The 12,313-nt window shown below is 56.3% G+C and overlaps 1 protein-coding gene across 2 annotated transcripts in view; it reads right to left on the bottom strand.

Annotated features, from left to right (window-relative positions):
• Positions 1–5,435: 5,435 nt before the first annotated feature.
• HIC2 (HIC ZBTB transcriptional repressor 2) overlaps positions 5,436–12,313 on the bottom strand; it is a 28,487-nt gene continuing 21,609 nt past the window's right edge. The window contains exons 3-4 of one of the 2 annotated variants that reach the window (XM_053664688.1): positions 10,185–11,914; positions 5,436–6,694 (exon numbers count right to left, since the gene is read on the bottom strand). In XM_053664688.1, coding sequence (XP_053520663.1) covers positions 6,627–6,694; positions 10,185–11,914 — 1,798 coding nt within the window. In that variant the 3' untranslated portion in view covers positions 5,436–6,626. Of the gene's footprint in view, positions 11,915–12,313 lie in introns of both variants that reach the window. The other variant, XM_037131484.2, reaches the window with a different exon arrangement.

Raw genomic sequence — 12,313 nt, 5'->3', positions numbered from 1 at the left:
GGCTCCCCGAGCTCTGCCCCACCGCCGCCGCTGATCTCGGGGACCAGCGCCCGCGTGCGTCACAATGGGCGGGAGGAGGCGCCTAAGCACAGGTCTCTTTTAGGAAGAAGCTTTCCACAGAATTTCCCTCATCCCTCGCGGGCCAACTAGGGCACATACTCATTCTTAAGGAAGCCACCAGCTGTGGGGATGGAACCACGGTGAGGAAGGTATGGGACGAGGTGGATGATGACAAATGGTGCTGGGAAAACTAGCTCTTGATAAAGAGAGAAATGAAAGTAGATCTCTACTTCACATTCTCTTAAAAAGTAACCCAAAGGTTTAAATGGAGAAGGCTGTGACGCTGGTGTGGGGAAAGATGTCTTAAGCAGGACACAGCAAGCACAATCCCTGGAGAGAAAGTGAATGCATTTGCTTAAGTCAAGTTTAGGGATTTTTGCTTCTCAAAAGACACCAGTGTCAGCAACGCTGCCGTCTATCATGATTGGAGGTTGAGTACCTGAGCGCATCCCACAGAACACTCTGCAACTGTATCTCCAAAGGGACCCACTTGGAACAAAAAGATACCAAGGGCAAGCGTTCTAACTGGGTGGCAGAATGGGAAAGGATCTTTGTGATCTCTGTAATCCGTTGATCAATAATGAGTAGATTATATGGGAAATCCTGGGCTGCCGCAAGAAAGAGCGAACACCAAAGGGTCTCATGGGACAATGCCCAAGGGAAGAACTCTTAACACCAACAAGAGTGGGCCACACACCACGCTTTCTATCCCCCAGAGCAGCCAACATTCACACCTGGGTTGACATCAAAATAAGCAGTGACATGCGTGAATGCACAGCGGCCAGCGTCATTGTGGGCCATTTGGGGAACAACTGGGCAAAGGGTGACCAGGTGTGGTTGACCCCCATACCTCCCAATCCCATAACCCCTAATTCCACGAAGGAGTATTCACTCCAGAGGAAGTTCCTAACGGGTTCACAAAACACTGGGAACAGCCTAAGTGCTCCGCCAATGTCCGGGAATCAGAGCAAAATGTAATAAATGGAATTTTCTAAAGGAATCTGGCAGAGCACTTAAAATGACTAAGATCAACTAAAATCAATATGCAGAGACCTGAGAATAATGCTGACTGTAAAAAAAATAGGAAGTACTGTGAGAGGTGCCCATGATGATGTTTACATTAACTAAATAAACGGTGAGTGGGAGGTGGGAATGGAGATAAGGAAGAACACAGGATTGGGGGCGGGAAGAGGGGCCTGGATGGACCTTGGATGAGGTGAGAGTCACACACACTGTGTCTGGGGGCCAGCAGAGGATCACCCGGAATGTAGACTCTGCAAGTAACAACTCTGCAGATAGCAGGTGGAGTTTAGGAAGCTTGCTGTATCCCAGAGCTGCGTCTCCCCGTGCTAATGTTGAGAAATCTAAGACTGAAGTTAAGGTTTCTTACAGTAGCTTAAAAGCAACCATACATCATCTGCAGTCCTGCCATCAGCAGGTGGACGCGGGTCCCAGCCCGGGCTTACCCTCGTGTCTGGCTCTGACTATTAGGAGGCAACAATGATTTGTGAGGCTGGGTCTTAGAACCAAGGGAAGAAGCCTGGTGGGCTGCAGCTGGCTCAGACCATGCAGCCCTGGACAGCCCTGAGATGACTGGAGACCCCAAGCAAGGTCTGCAGAACTGCGCGCCCAGCCCAGCCCAGCCTGGCCCAAGTTGCTGACCCAGAAGAACCAAGAGCAAATAAAGTGGCTCTGGTCTTAAGCCATTGGGTTTTGAGGGTAGTGCATTTTGTTTGCAGCACAAGGTCTGTTATGTAGCAAAGGATTGCTGGTTACTTACAATATTTGCATGAATGTGACGCCATGCAGTGAGCAGGCCACCAGGGTGAGGACGGGATAACTTTATTCTTGGCCCCTCTGGTGTTGGAATCTGTCCCCTAGAGGTCAAAGGTAAACCCCAGGTGGCACAGGGATGGAAGCAGTAGGTGCTGTGCGTCCTCACTGTCCACCTCCCCAGGCATACAATGAACTCCTCAATCCTTACACACCCAACGACGTGGCACTTAGGTCCTCAGCTCACAGAGGGACATGAGGGTGCACATGTCCCCAGAGGCCCCACCACCATCCTTGGGTTCAAACCCAGGTTGATCTGAATCCAGAGACCTGCATCTGATACTCATTTTTTCCAACCACTGAGTGTCGGTGTGTCAGCCGTGGAGTCTGCTCTCTTTCAAGATCCCCATGGGTTTAATTCCCACAGACAGGTTGTAATATGCCCCCCCCCCAGCAGGATAGGGTTTTCCGGGAGAGGTGTGTGTTTGCTTGTTGCTGCTGTCCCTTCCAGGAGGGCAGGGGGCAGGTACTGTTCCATGGGCACAGGGCCTGGGGGTTAGGCAGCCACTGAGGACCAGTCATTTCTCCTCCAGATAAACTGTACAGCTGTCTTGTCAAAAGTTCCCAAGTACCTTGTTGGCATCTGTATTGGGATTGCAAAAAGTCCCCTGCGTTGTTAGTCTATTAAAAAGGAAGAATGCACACTTTTTCAGCTCTGCCATGATCTGCCGGGGAACAGAGCATCTCTGTCTAATCCGGGCGTCTTGTTTCAGCTCTCCCCATTTCCCACCAGGTTCGGCACATTTATCACAGTTATGCAGCTGTGAAGGATGAGCTGATGGGTGTTTCTGGGGGTGCCCACAGGCCAGGGATGTCCCATGGGGCAGACCAGCCCCTCCCCACCCACACCTACACCCCCACCTGGACAGGGAGAATCTCTGCAGCAAGGCTAATTATACAGCTGTGAAACCCGAGCCGCTTCCCCTCAGTGGCCTGGAGGTGTGGGGGATAAGGTGTGGCCTATGGTAGTCATGGAAACAGTCCAGGCCTTGGTGCCTGGAGCCTCTGAGCCCCGCCAGGGAGCAGCGCACTGGGGTCTGACTCCCGCAGCAGCGGCCCTGCCTCTGCTCCCGCTCCCACAAGCACTCGCCCACCTTCCCAGTCAGCCCGTGTGGCCCAGTCCTGCCTCTTCCTCAGGACTCAGGTTCAATACCCTTCTCTCCCAGGCTGGGTTCCACGCAGTCTTCTCCCAGCATCGCCTTGTCAGCTTCCCAGGCACCCATTAGGGCGACACTGGCCTGACTCAGGCCATCTGACTGAGGGCCACTCAGAACAGGAAGAGGGCAGTATCGGCTGAGTGACCCCCTGCACCACCCTAGGGATTTCTTAATGTCCTGGTCCTTTTGAATTACAGTGGGTTATAAATAGTCAGTCTACTACAGGTAGGTAGCACTGTCCCCAACTTTTATGAATTTTAAGAATTGAAGGAATTTGTGAACGTATGACAATTTTCAAACTTGCAGAGGAGGTGAGAGATTTTTAGAGTGAACCCCTGTAAAGCCAGCAGCGAGGTCCCACAGCCAAGGGTCCCCTGCTTCCTGGCACACCACCAGCCCTCCCCCACAGGCGCCAGGGTGTCAGTCCAGGAATGCAGCGCACCGCCCCCATCTTTAAGGCAGACGAGGTAATTTCATGTTTATTGTGGTCTGGTGAGAACATCTACATGATGCTCCGTTGAGTAAGAGAAAGAACAATGATAAAACCCCCTTTAGGTAGAACCCCCTTTTTTTGTACTTGAAAAGTTAAATTTTGCATGATAGAAAAATATATACTACTCGCTGGCCACACTCAGCCAGGTAACCCTCACCTCCATACTGTCCCTCTAAGGCTTGAGGTCCCCGGCGAGAGTGTATGTGCCATCTCAACCTGAGTGGCTTTCCCTGCCAGCCACTCAGTGGCTTCCCCCTTAGGTGCACAGTTTGGGCGGGTTCCCACCCTCTCCCAGCTGGCACCTTCCTCCCCTTCCTCCCCCAGGCTCAGGGCTACAGGGCCAAGTCCAGACTGTGCTAGTTGACTGGACAGTAAGCATGGGGTGCCTGGGCCACTGAAGCCTAGGTCTCACGTGTCCAGATTTATCCTTCAGAGTCTAGAAAGACAGTCAGTGCAGGTGTGCGTGTTGCCCAACAGCCCGGAGAGGCAGACCACCCACAGTAACATTCTGCAGCACCTCTGAGAGCTTTTAATAGCGTGCCCTGGCTTCTGCCAGGATTTGGGAAAGAGCTATTCAAAAGCTTCCTCTACCACCCTGACTAGTGTGACTCAGTGGGTTGGGTGACAGCCACGAAGTGAGAGGCTGCTGGTTGATTCCTGGTCAAGGCACGTGCCTGGGTTGTGGGTTGAGCCCTGGTTGGTGTATGTGTGAGAAGCAACCAATATTTCTCTCTCTCCCCTCCTCCCTTCCCCTCTCTAAAAATTAAAATCTTCATTTAAAAAACCTTCCTGTACTTTTGCTGTACAATTTAGAAAATGTCCTCCTAGAAGGGTCTGTGGGAAACACTTCCTGAAATATCTGGCATCAGAGATGCTTCCCTAGGCCTGACATAGAAAGTTTTTTGTTTTTTTTCTGACCCCCAAGGCACACAGGGCCAACTGTGACACTCAATCACAAGTTCTGGCCACGCGGCAGCAGAGGCATTTTTTCCTACGGCTGCTCCTTTTCTTGGCTCAAACACTCTCGGCTGCACAGAAGGAGTTGGTAGATGCCAATCTTCCTCAACTGGCTTTCGGAGAAAGCCGTGTTTTAAGGAAAGTGCCTACAAGTTTAACCTAGGAATGCCTCCTCAGGGTGCAACGGAGTATTTCACCTCACCTGTCACCCTTCTCGTGACTATTCTTCAAGGCGCAGGGGCTAAGAAGCTCCAGACCAGTTTGGCATGAAACCCTCACCTGGGCCCCTTCTCTGAGAAGCACCGCAGCTGGCCCAGCACTTGTGACCCCTGACTCACTTGTGACCCACACGGGGTCAGGGGTCTACACTGACTGCCCTCCTGCCCCATCCCCACTCCTCCTCCATCTTCAATCATCCTGGGATCCCATCCTGGTGGCTGGGAGGGACAGTCCTCCAGAAAACCTGACTGCCCTTGCCCCTGGAGACCGACTCTTCTCTTTTCCTCCCCCATCATTCTCGACCTCAAGGCCAAGCAGGAAGGAGCAGCAAACATGAGAGCTGCCACCTGCCCCAGCCCAACTCTGCTGCCCCGACAGGTGATCTGGGCACAAGCCATGTCTCCCCTCGTTCAGGCCACCGGGTCGACACCCTATCGACATACCCTCTGCTTCCCAAACTGCACCAGCCGACTGAGGCCAACACTGCCCAAGGAGATGCCACCGAGTGCCAGTTCCTGGACTGGCAACCCTCCCCGGCAGGCTCCACAGCCCCATCTGAGACTTGCCCTTAGGACAGTGGTGGGCAGATGCCCACCCCAGCTGCCACCCCCAGTCCTGGAAGAGCTGGAAAAAGAAAGGAAAGCAGTTTACCATTCAGTAAGAATTAATGGCCACGGAACACAGAGGCCCCATGAAAGTTTTCAATCAAGCTTTTAATGAAAAGATCATAAAATAACAGTTTCTCATCACTGTACATTAAGACTGCACGCTTCTGAATGGAGAGATCAGTCGTTGGTGAATTGCTTTTCTATGACACTTGAAGGCTGCGTACTTGCAGCTCTGACCTGAATTTATCCAAACTCTCAAGGGAAGTGAACTCAATGTGATGACTGACAGCGGCGGTGGCCAGTACAGGAGTGCGATCACAGTGTCCCTCCCCCATTCTGGGAAGGACATAAAGGACATGATCCCTCTTCCAATTCCAATTAAACAAAACAGCTATAATCCCATCCCTCCCCCTCCCCCTCGAGGTATTTACGAATGGGCCAGTGCCCAACCTGGGGTTCCCCAAGGGAGGAGGGGGAAGCAAGCGATGGGCAGGGTCCAGGGAGGCTCCCCTCAGCACCTGGCCCCACAGGGCCCCGCCAAGTGGAGGGGGGGAGCCCTGGGGAATCCTCCCTGCCCCAAGTGAGGTCTGTTATGCAGCATTTTTGAGGTCAATAAATTACAGCAATAAATAGCAAGGTGAGGTAGGGGGAGGGGTTCCCGGTAGAAAACTAAAGTGGGGTGACTGAAGCTGGGGGGGACTGGGCAGCCCCAATTCCCACAGTGCACACCCACCCCCTGGTTTGGAATGTCAGACTGAGGCTCTGGTTAGGTCCCTCTCCAGCCCCTCACTCCTGGCATCGGATTCACAGGCTCGGAACCACCGCCCCAACGCGGCTCTGGGGGAGAGCAAGGGCCTTGGTCCCTCCACGGGGCGGGGCATGGCTGAGGTCCTCATTCCTTCTCCTAAGGCCTGGTGCCTCTGCTTCTGTCCCCCGAGCCAAAGGGACAGCATGGATGCAGTGACCTCTTCCCTGAGCCCTGCCCTCCCGGCTGCCCAGGCCTCACCCCGACTCAGGACGGCTGTGGGGAGGGCGGCGGGGTCTGCCTGCCCAGCCGGCCCGGCCAGATCGCACTCCTGCACTCGGTCGAATCCAGTGAATACTGACGGGGTGGGGGCAGAGACAGCCCAGCACCCGAGTGGTGGCTGGTGGGAAACGACGCACGGCTGAACGAGGTCCTGCGAGTCAGTAGGGTCCGGGTGGTTCGTTTCACAGGCTGCGGTGTATGGCTATGCTGCGAGTCTCTGAGATTATTTGCTTAAAGGTTCTCATTTCTTTTTTGCAATCCTGGATGAGCCCTCAGGGTGGCTCGGTCTGGCAGGAGCGTGCGGTGGCAGAGCCCGGCCTGCCCCTCGCTTGCCCCAAGTCTGAGAAATAAATACATTCATCACTGCACAAACATATTGATACAAAAACAACACTGTTCAGAGTGTTTGCACCATCCATGTTGGTAAGGACCAGCCCAGTGAGCCCCTCCCACTGCTGGCGGGGGTGGGGGGCAGGGTCCCCAGGGACGGGAACTAGCCAGAATCAATGGGCGTGCAAAGATCCTGGCTTTTTGGCTTGAGAGGGACCCTGACATCCACCCACCCCAGGATCTTGGGCAGAGCAGCACGTGGGGAGGCTTGCCTCCATCCTGGGGCCCAAGCCCAGGCTCAGATCCTGTGGTCAGAGCCGACGGCCACCCTCTGCTGTGCCGGTTGGCCAGGACTGCCAGGAGGCCGGGGGGCCGGGCAGCACCGGCCCAAGCTCTTTGGTGCCAGCTGGGCTTGGAGAGGCCCGGGGCTGGGAAGGAAGGCTCGGGTGAAGGTGAGGCCCCCGCACCGGCCCCGGCCCCGGCCCCAGAGCTGCCCCTCTGCCTGGGAGCACCAGCGGAAGGTGGGGACTCACTGGGACTGGCCTTACAGCTGCTGAGGTCTGAAACTGTAAAAGTTTATGTAAACAATGAGATAAATATATTAGTATCTTTTTTTCTGAGCCCGCTGAGGTTCCATACTCATTCACAATGTGCTTTGGTTTAAAAAATAGGTTTTGTGAATTTGGGTATGAGCTTTTTCTTTCTTCTTGTTGTTTATCCTCTTTCCTATATGACGTCTGCTGTTTTCTGTTTCCTGTTTCTCCGACACATTCGGGAATTAAGTGACTGAAGCAGAGAACTGTGAGCCGCCCTGGGCCTCCAACGGCCAAATTTCCTTGTGAGGCTCTTACACATTTCCACGCACACTCTCGCAAGCACACTCCGCATGAGACCAGAGGAGAAAAAAAACAAAACCAAGTGTTGTGTCAGTCCCACCCCGCCCGCAAACCCTTAAAATCTTAAATAGGAAACTAGTGTTCTGCTTTCTCGTTAAAATACAGAAAAGGCTCGATACAATACTCAGGTGGGTACAATACTACGTCGCGCGAACGTTGTTGAGTGGGGCCTTTGCGCCCATTCCCTGAAGCTTTGGAAAGGATCACCTGCTTCCACAGGACGCCTCACGTTTGCGGCTGCCCACGGCCGGGAGGCCACACACAGGCCGGGCGTGCGCGCACCTCCCGTGCAGTACAGACTTTGTGTCGTGAGGCTTAAGTGCTGATGGAGTGGGGCAGGGGCGGGGAGGGCACGGGGGCCTGCGTCAGGCCCTGCCCCCTCACTGTCCTGCTGGAACAAGAGGCCCTGGGCCCAGCCCTCCACCCCCTACCCAAAGGGAAGAAGAGCTGGTGGGGCCTCGGGGCACCACATGAGGGCTGACTCAGGGGCCCTCACTCCCAAACACACCATCCACCACTCAGGTCCCTGAACTCAGGCTCTGATTTCAGCTGGAGGATCTCTAGAAGGGTGAAAGGTAGGGGCAGGGGATGACTCCGGAACTTTTTGGTCTGAACTTAAAGTAGAAAGAAAAAATAAAAAGCAAAAGCACGAAGCAAAATGAAGATAAAGCCGCCGGCCCAGTCCTGTGGCTCCAGGCGGCTGAGGACAGTGGAGCCAACTTTGGCAACCTCAGTCTGGCCCTGCAGCCAGGCTCTGGCCCGGTGGAGGTGTCTGAGGCTGGCAGAGGAAACCCAAGGGGCATGGGGAAGAACCCCAGACAGGGCTGAGCCAATGAGCAGCCAGCCTTGAGAACAGTGGCAGGGGGCCAGGACTGCCTAGAACAATGTCCGAACAGGGCAGGACCCCTTCCTGTCCCCTAGGGGGTACACATCACTTTGGTCGGCCCTTCCCCATGCCTCCACACTGGTAGCATCTGCTCACAATGGCCAGATAGGCTGCTGCTTTCCCAAGCTCAGGCTCTTGCAGGCCCAGGGGACAGGATGGGCGGGGGGCTCACTTCCACCTCATCCCGGCCCTCACATGGAGCTGCAAAGAGCTGACTTCGATCTTCCTGTTGCTGAGTACCCAGCTCCCACGGGGCTGGAACACTCACACCCTCACCTGGGCCCAGAATGGTGTTGGGCGAGCTCCCTGGCTCTCAGCAACACACCTAGACACCCTAGGGTGGCCATGGCTAGCCCTGCACTCAGAAGAAAAGCCACACCTGAGCCCTAAGACTCCAAAGCTGCAGAAGCCTCACAGAGCACGTGGTGTGTGCAGTGGGGCCTAGGGCTGTGCACCTGAACACCTGTGTGCACTAAGAGGAAACGAAAGTGTCACGGCCTCAACTGCCAGTCACCAACTTACTGTTCTTCATGAATTTCAAGAGGTAGCAAAAGGTCAGAAGTCTCTCCACCTTGACAGGTAAGGAAGAAGGAAAGCGCAACACCTGCCCACACACACACTGCGCACACCACACACACAAAGAAAAGGAAAACAAGAGTACCGACGGCCCTGGCACCCGGTCCAGCCTCCCCCCTCCCCCCTCGAACCCCAGACCTTCCAGTTCAAACATTCACATAAACGTTACAATGGTTTTTCTCTTAATAAAAAACAAGTACCTCTAAACAAAGAAGATTCCTGGGAAACTATAGGAAAAGCACTCTCTCTCCTGAGGCAGCCGAGGTGGGGCTCGGGGCCCAGGGAAGCCTTTGGCCAAGAAGGGCTTCTGGGGCCTGGGGGGTGGGCGCCCCGCAGCCTGCAGCCAGGGCGGGAGGGGCGACTGCCCCATACATTCAGTCTGCAGACCCAGGCTCAGCCCCAAGGGGCCGGGAGGAAAATAAACTCTGTTGGTTTTGGTTTATAAAACAAATCTCATAAAGAAAAAAGGAACAGATCAGTAGGAATAACAGCAACACAGGCCCAGAGGGCTCTTTAGTTGTGGAGAGGTAGGCAGTGGGGCCCCCTGGCTCAAGGAGGGAGGGCTCCACCCACTCCCGCCCAGCACTGCTCACTCAGCACCGCTCCCCTTAGAGCTAAGGCGGCCACGCAGACCTGTAGGGACACTGCCCCTGGCCTCAGGCAGCCCTGATCCTCCCAGCACAGAGGAAGGTCCCCACTCCCCCCTGCTCAGACCTGACCTGCAAGGCTGGGTCCCTGCGACCCACTACCACAGGCCCTGTGGCAGCCCTGAGTGGGGAGCCAGGGGCCTGGGCAGGATCCAGAGGTAGAATGCACACCCACAATACCTTTGGGGCTTGGGACCCGGCCTTCCTCTGCTCTCTTCCCTTGGTACAGACTGTTGATTAAAGCTCTGGGTGCAGGGGCTGGCTGAAGGTACCACCAGGAGCCACCCCCACTGGATTTGGGGTCCGGGTCCGCCCGCCCGGCCTCCTTGCTTCTTCCTTCTATTGTTCCCGAGGGCGAGTCTGCAGAGGGCGCCCACAGGTTAGAGAAGGTCTTTGGCTTCTAGGAGGGGGAGGTGTGCATGCGCAGGTGACTGATGAGGTTGCGCTGCTGGGTGAACTTGCCCCCGCAGAGCTGGCACTCGTAGGGCTTCTCACCTGAGTGCACGCGCATGTGCTCCGTCAGGCGGTACTGGCGGGTGAAGCGCATGCCACACTCATCACAAGCAAAGGGCTTCAGGCCCAGGTGGCTGCGCATGTGGCGTGTCATGGTGCCACGCTGCGTGAACATCTTGCCGCAAATATTGCAGGGGAAGGGCCGTGTCAGCCAGTGTGTCTTCTCATGCTGTCGCAGGGTGGCTGGGTCCTTGTAGGTCTTCTCACAGACTGAGCACTTGAAGGGCCGGGGCTCGGCTGTGTAGGTGGCACTGGGCGCCGACAGGTCCTCTGCCTCCTCCTCAGCGCCCCCGCTGCCCGTGTCGTAGGCGCCCTCCTCCTTAATGAACAGCTCCTCCTCTGTGTGCGTCTCCACGTGCGCGTTGAGCTGCTCGGAGCTGGGGAAGCCTTTGGCGCAGGGGATGCACACGTACAGGTTGTCCCCATAGGATACTGTCTCGTAGCCCTCCTGTCGGTACACGTAGTGGGCACTGGCGTGGCCGCTGCCCCCCTCGCTCCCGCTCTGCCCGCTGTCCTCGCTCCCGTCCTTGCCATTCTCCTCTTCCTCCTTGCAGGGGTACGGGGGCTCCCCATAGGGCCCGCTGGGGCCACTCCCTGCTACGCTGTTAGCCAGGATGCCATTGGGAACCCTGTCCCCAAGCCCCTCGCTCTCTTCTCCTGGGCAGGAGCCCTTGGGCCCCACTTCTCTCCGCTCAAAGGGGGAACCTGCCATGGGATCCTTTTTGCTCCATTCCTTCTTGCGGACCGAGTGCCGGAGGCTCTTTCGGGACTGCCCGCTGGGTCCCTCCAACAGGCCCAGGTGGTTGTCCTCGGGCCCCTCCACGTCCATGGGCTCACTGGGGGTGCCCCCCAGCTCAGCGTAAGAGGCACTGTTGGCAATGGGAGGGGCAGAGGCCGAGAGGGGTGAGCCATGCTGACTGTCACTCAGCTGGGCCGGGTCATCAGGGGTGAGAGGGGGACCAGGGGTGGCAGGGGGCAAGGGGGGGCTCTTTTTGGACAGGTCCAGGCCCAGCTCCTGCTCACAGCCCCCACTGCTCCCATTGGTGCTGCAGCTGCCCAGGCCGGCCTCCCCACTGGCTGGACAGACAGCCCGGCCCAGGCCAAGTGCGCTTTCCTGGTTGGAGCTGCCGAGGAAGAGCTCATCATCTGAGCCTTTGGCCTGGGGGAGCTCCTGGGAGGTATGGGCCCCCTTGCGCCCATCTATGAGCCCCGGATACCGAGCCTGGATGACAGAACCTGTGGATAGCCGCTGGCTGCGAGGGGGTCGCCCCATACCAGACGTTCCCACCCGTCCAGAGCCAAAGGGCTTGCCGGCTCGCTTGAGCTTGCGGCGGCAGAGGGCTGCCAACTCGGGCAGCTGGAGGTAGCTGGCGGCGGTGAGAAGAGTGCTGAAGTTGGGCTCAGCCGGCTGGTCGCTGGGCAGCAGCTTGCCCGTATAGATAAAGTCCAGGATCTGCTGAAACACGGTGGAGCTGACCATGTCCGTGTCCAGGTTGATGAGGTTGTCATGCAGGACCAGGGACTTGAAGTAAATGCTGCTGGCAGCCAGGACGTTCTTGTGGGCCCGGAAAATGGAGTTCTCCACCATGATGATAACGTCACACAGGAAGCCCTTTGTCCTCTGCTGGTTCAGCTGCAGCAGGAGCTGCTTCGAATGGCTGGGCAGCTCCATGTCGGGCCCCATGTCCCCACGCCCTGCCCACGCGTACCACCTGCAAGAACAGGCATTCAAGAGTTAGCTGACCAGGACCCTTGTGCAAGGGCTCCAGGCCTGTGGAGGGGCACAGTGGCATGCAGAGAGGCCTCTGAGCTGACCTGGCCACCGGCCACCTCCTCAGGCACAGTACACAGGAAGGGAACTCACACTCATCACCCAGAACTGAAATTGCCAGAGAAAGGACACTGGGCCCCGCTTACACCGATGAGAAAACGAAAGTAGAGAACTAGGACTGAACTGAACTTCACAGCCCAGTGACCGTCTCCGCACTAAAGGAAATCAACCACATGCCCATGAGGGACTTAACAATGAGCAGCAGACGACTACGATGCTGGGAAGTGGCTGGGACCGAGGAGCCCTGGGAGGGCCAACTTGCCATGTGAACGTGCGGCCA

Source organism: Artibeus jamaicensis, unplaced genomic scaffold (assembly GCF_021234435.1).
Source record: "Artibeus jamaicensis isolate MK-2021 breed Jamaican fruit bat unplaced genomic scaffold, CSHL_Jam_final contig_1128, whole genome shotgun sequence".
NCBI lineage: Eukaryota > Metazoa > Chordata > Mammalia > Chiroptera > Phyllostomidae > Artibeus > Artibeus jamaicensis.
The sequence above is the reverse complement of the archived record's forward strand: the minus strand, read 5'-3'. Positions and strand labels throughout refer to the sequence as shown.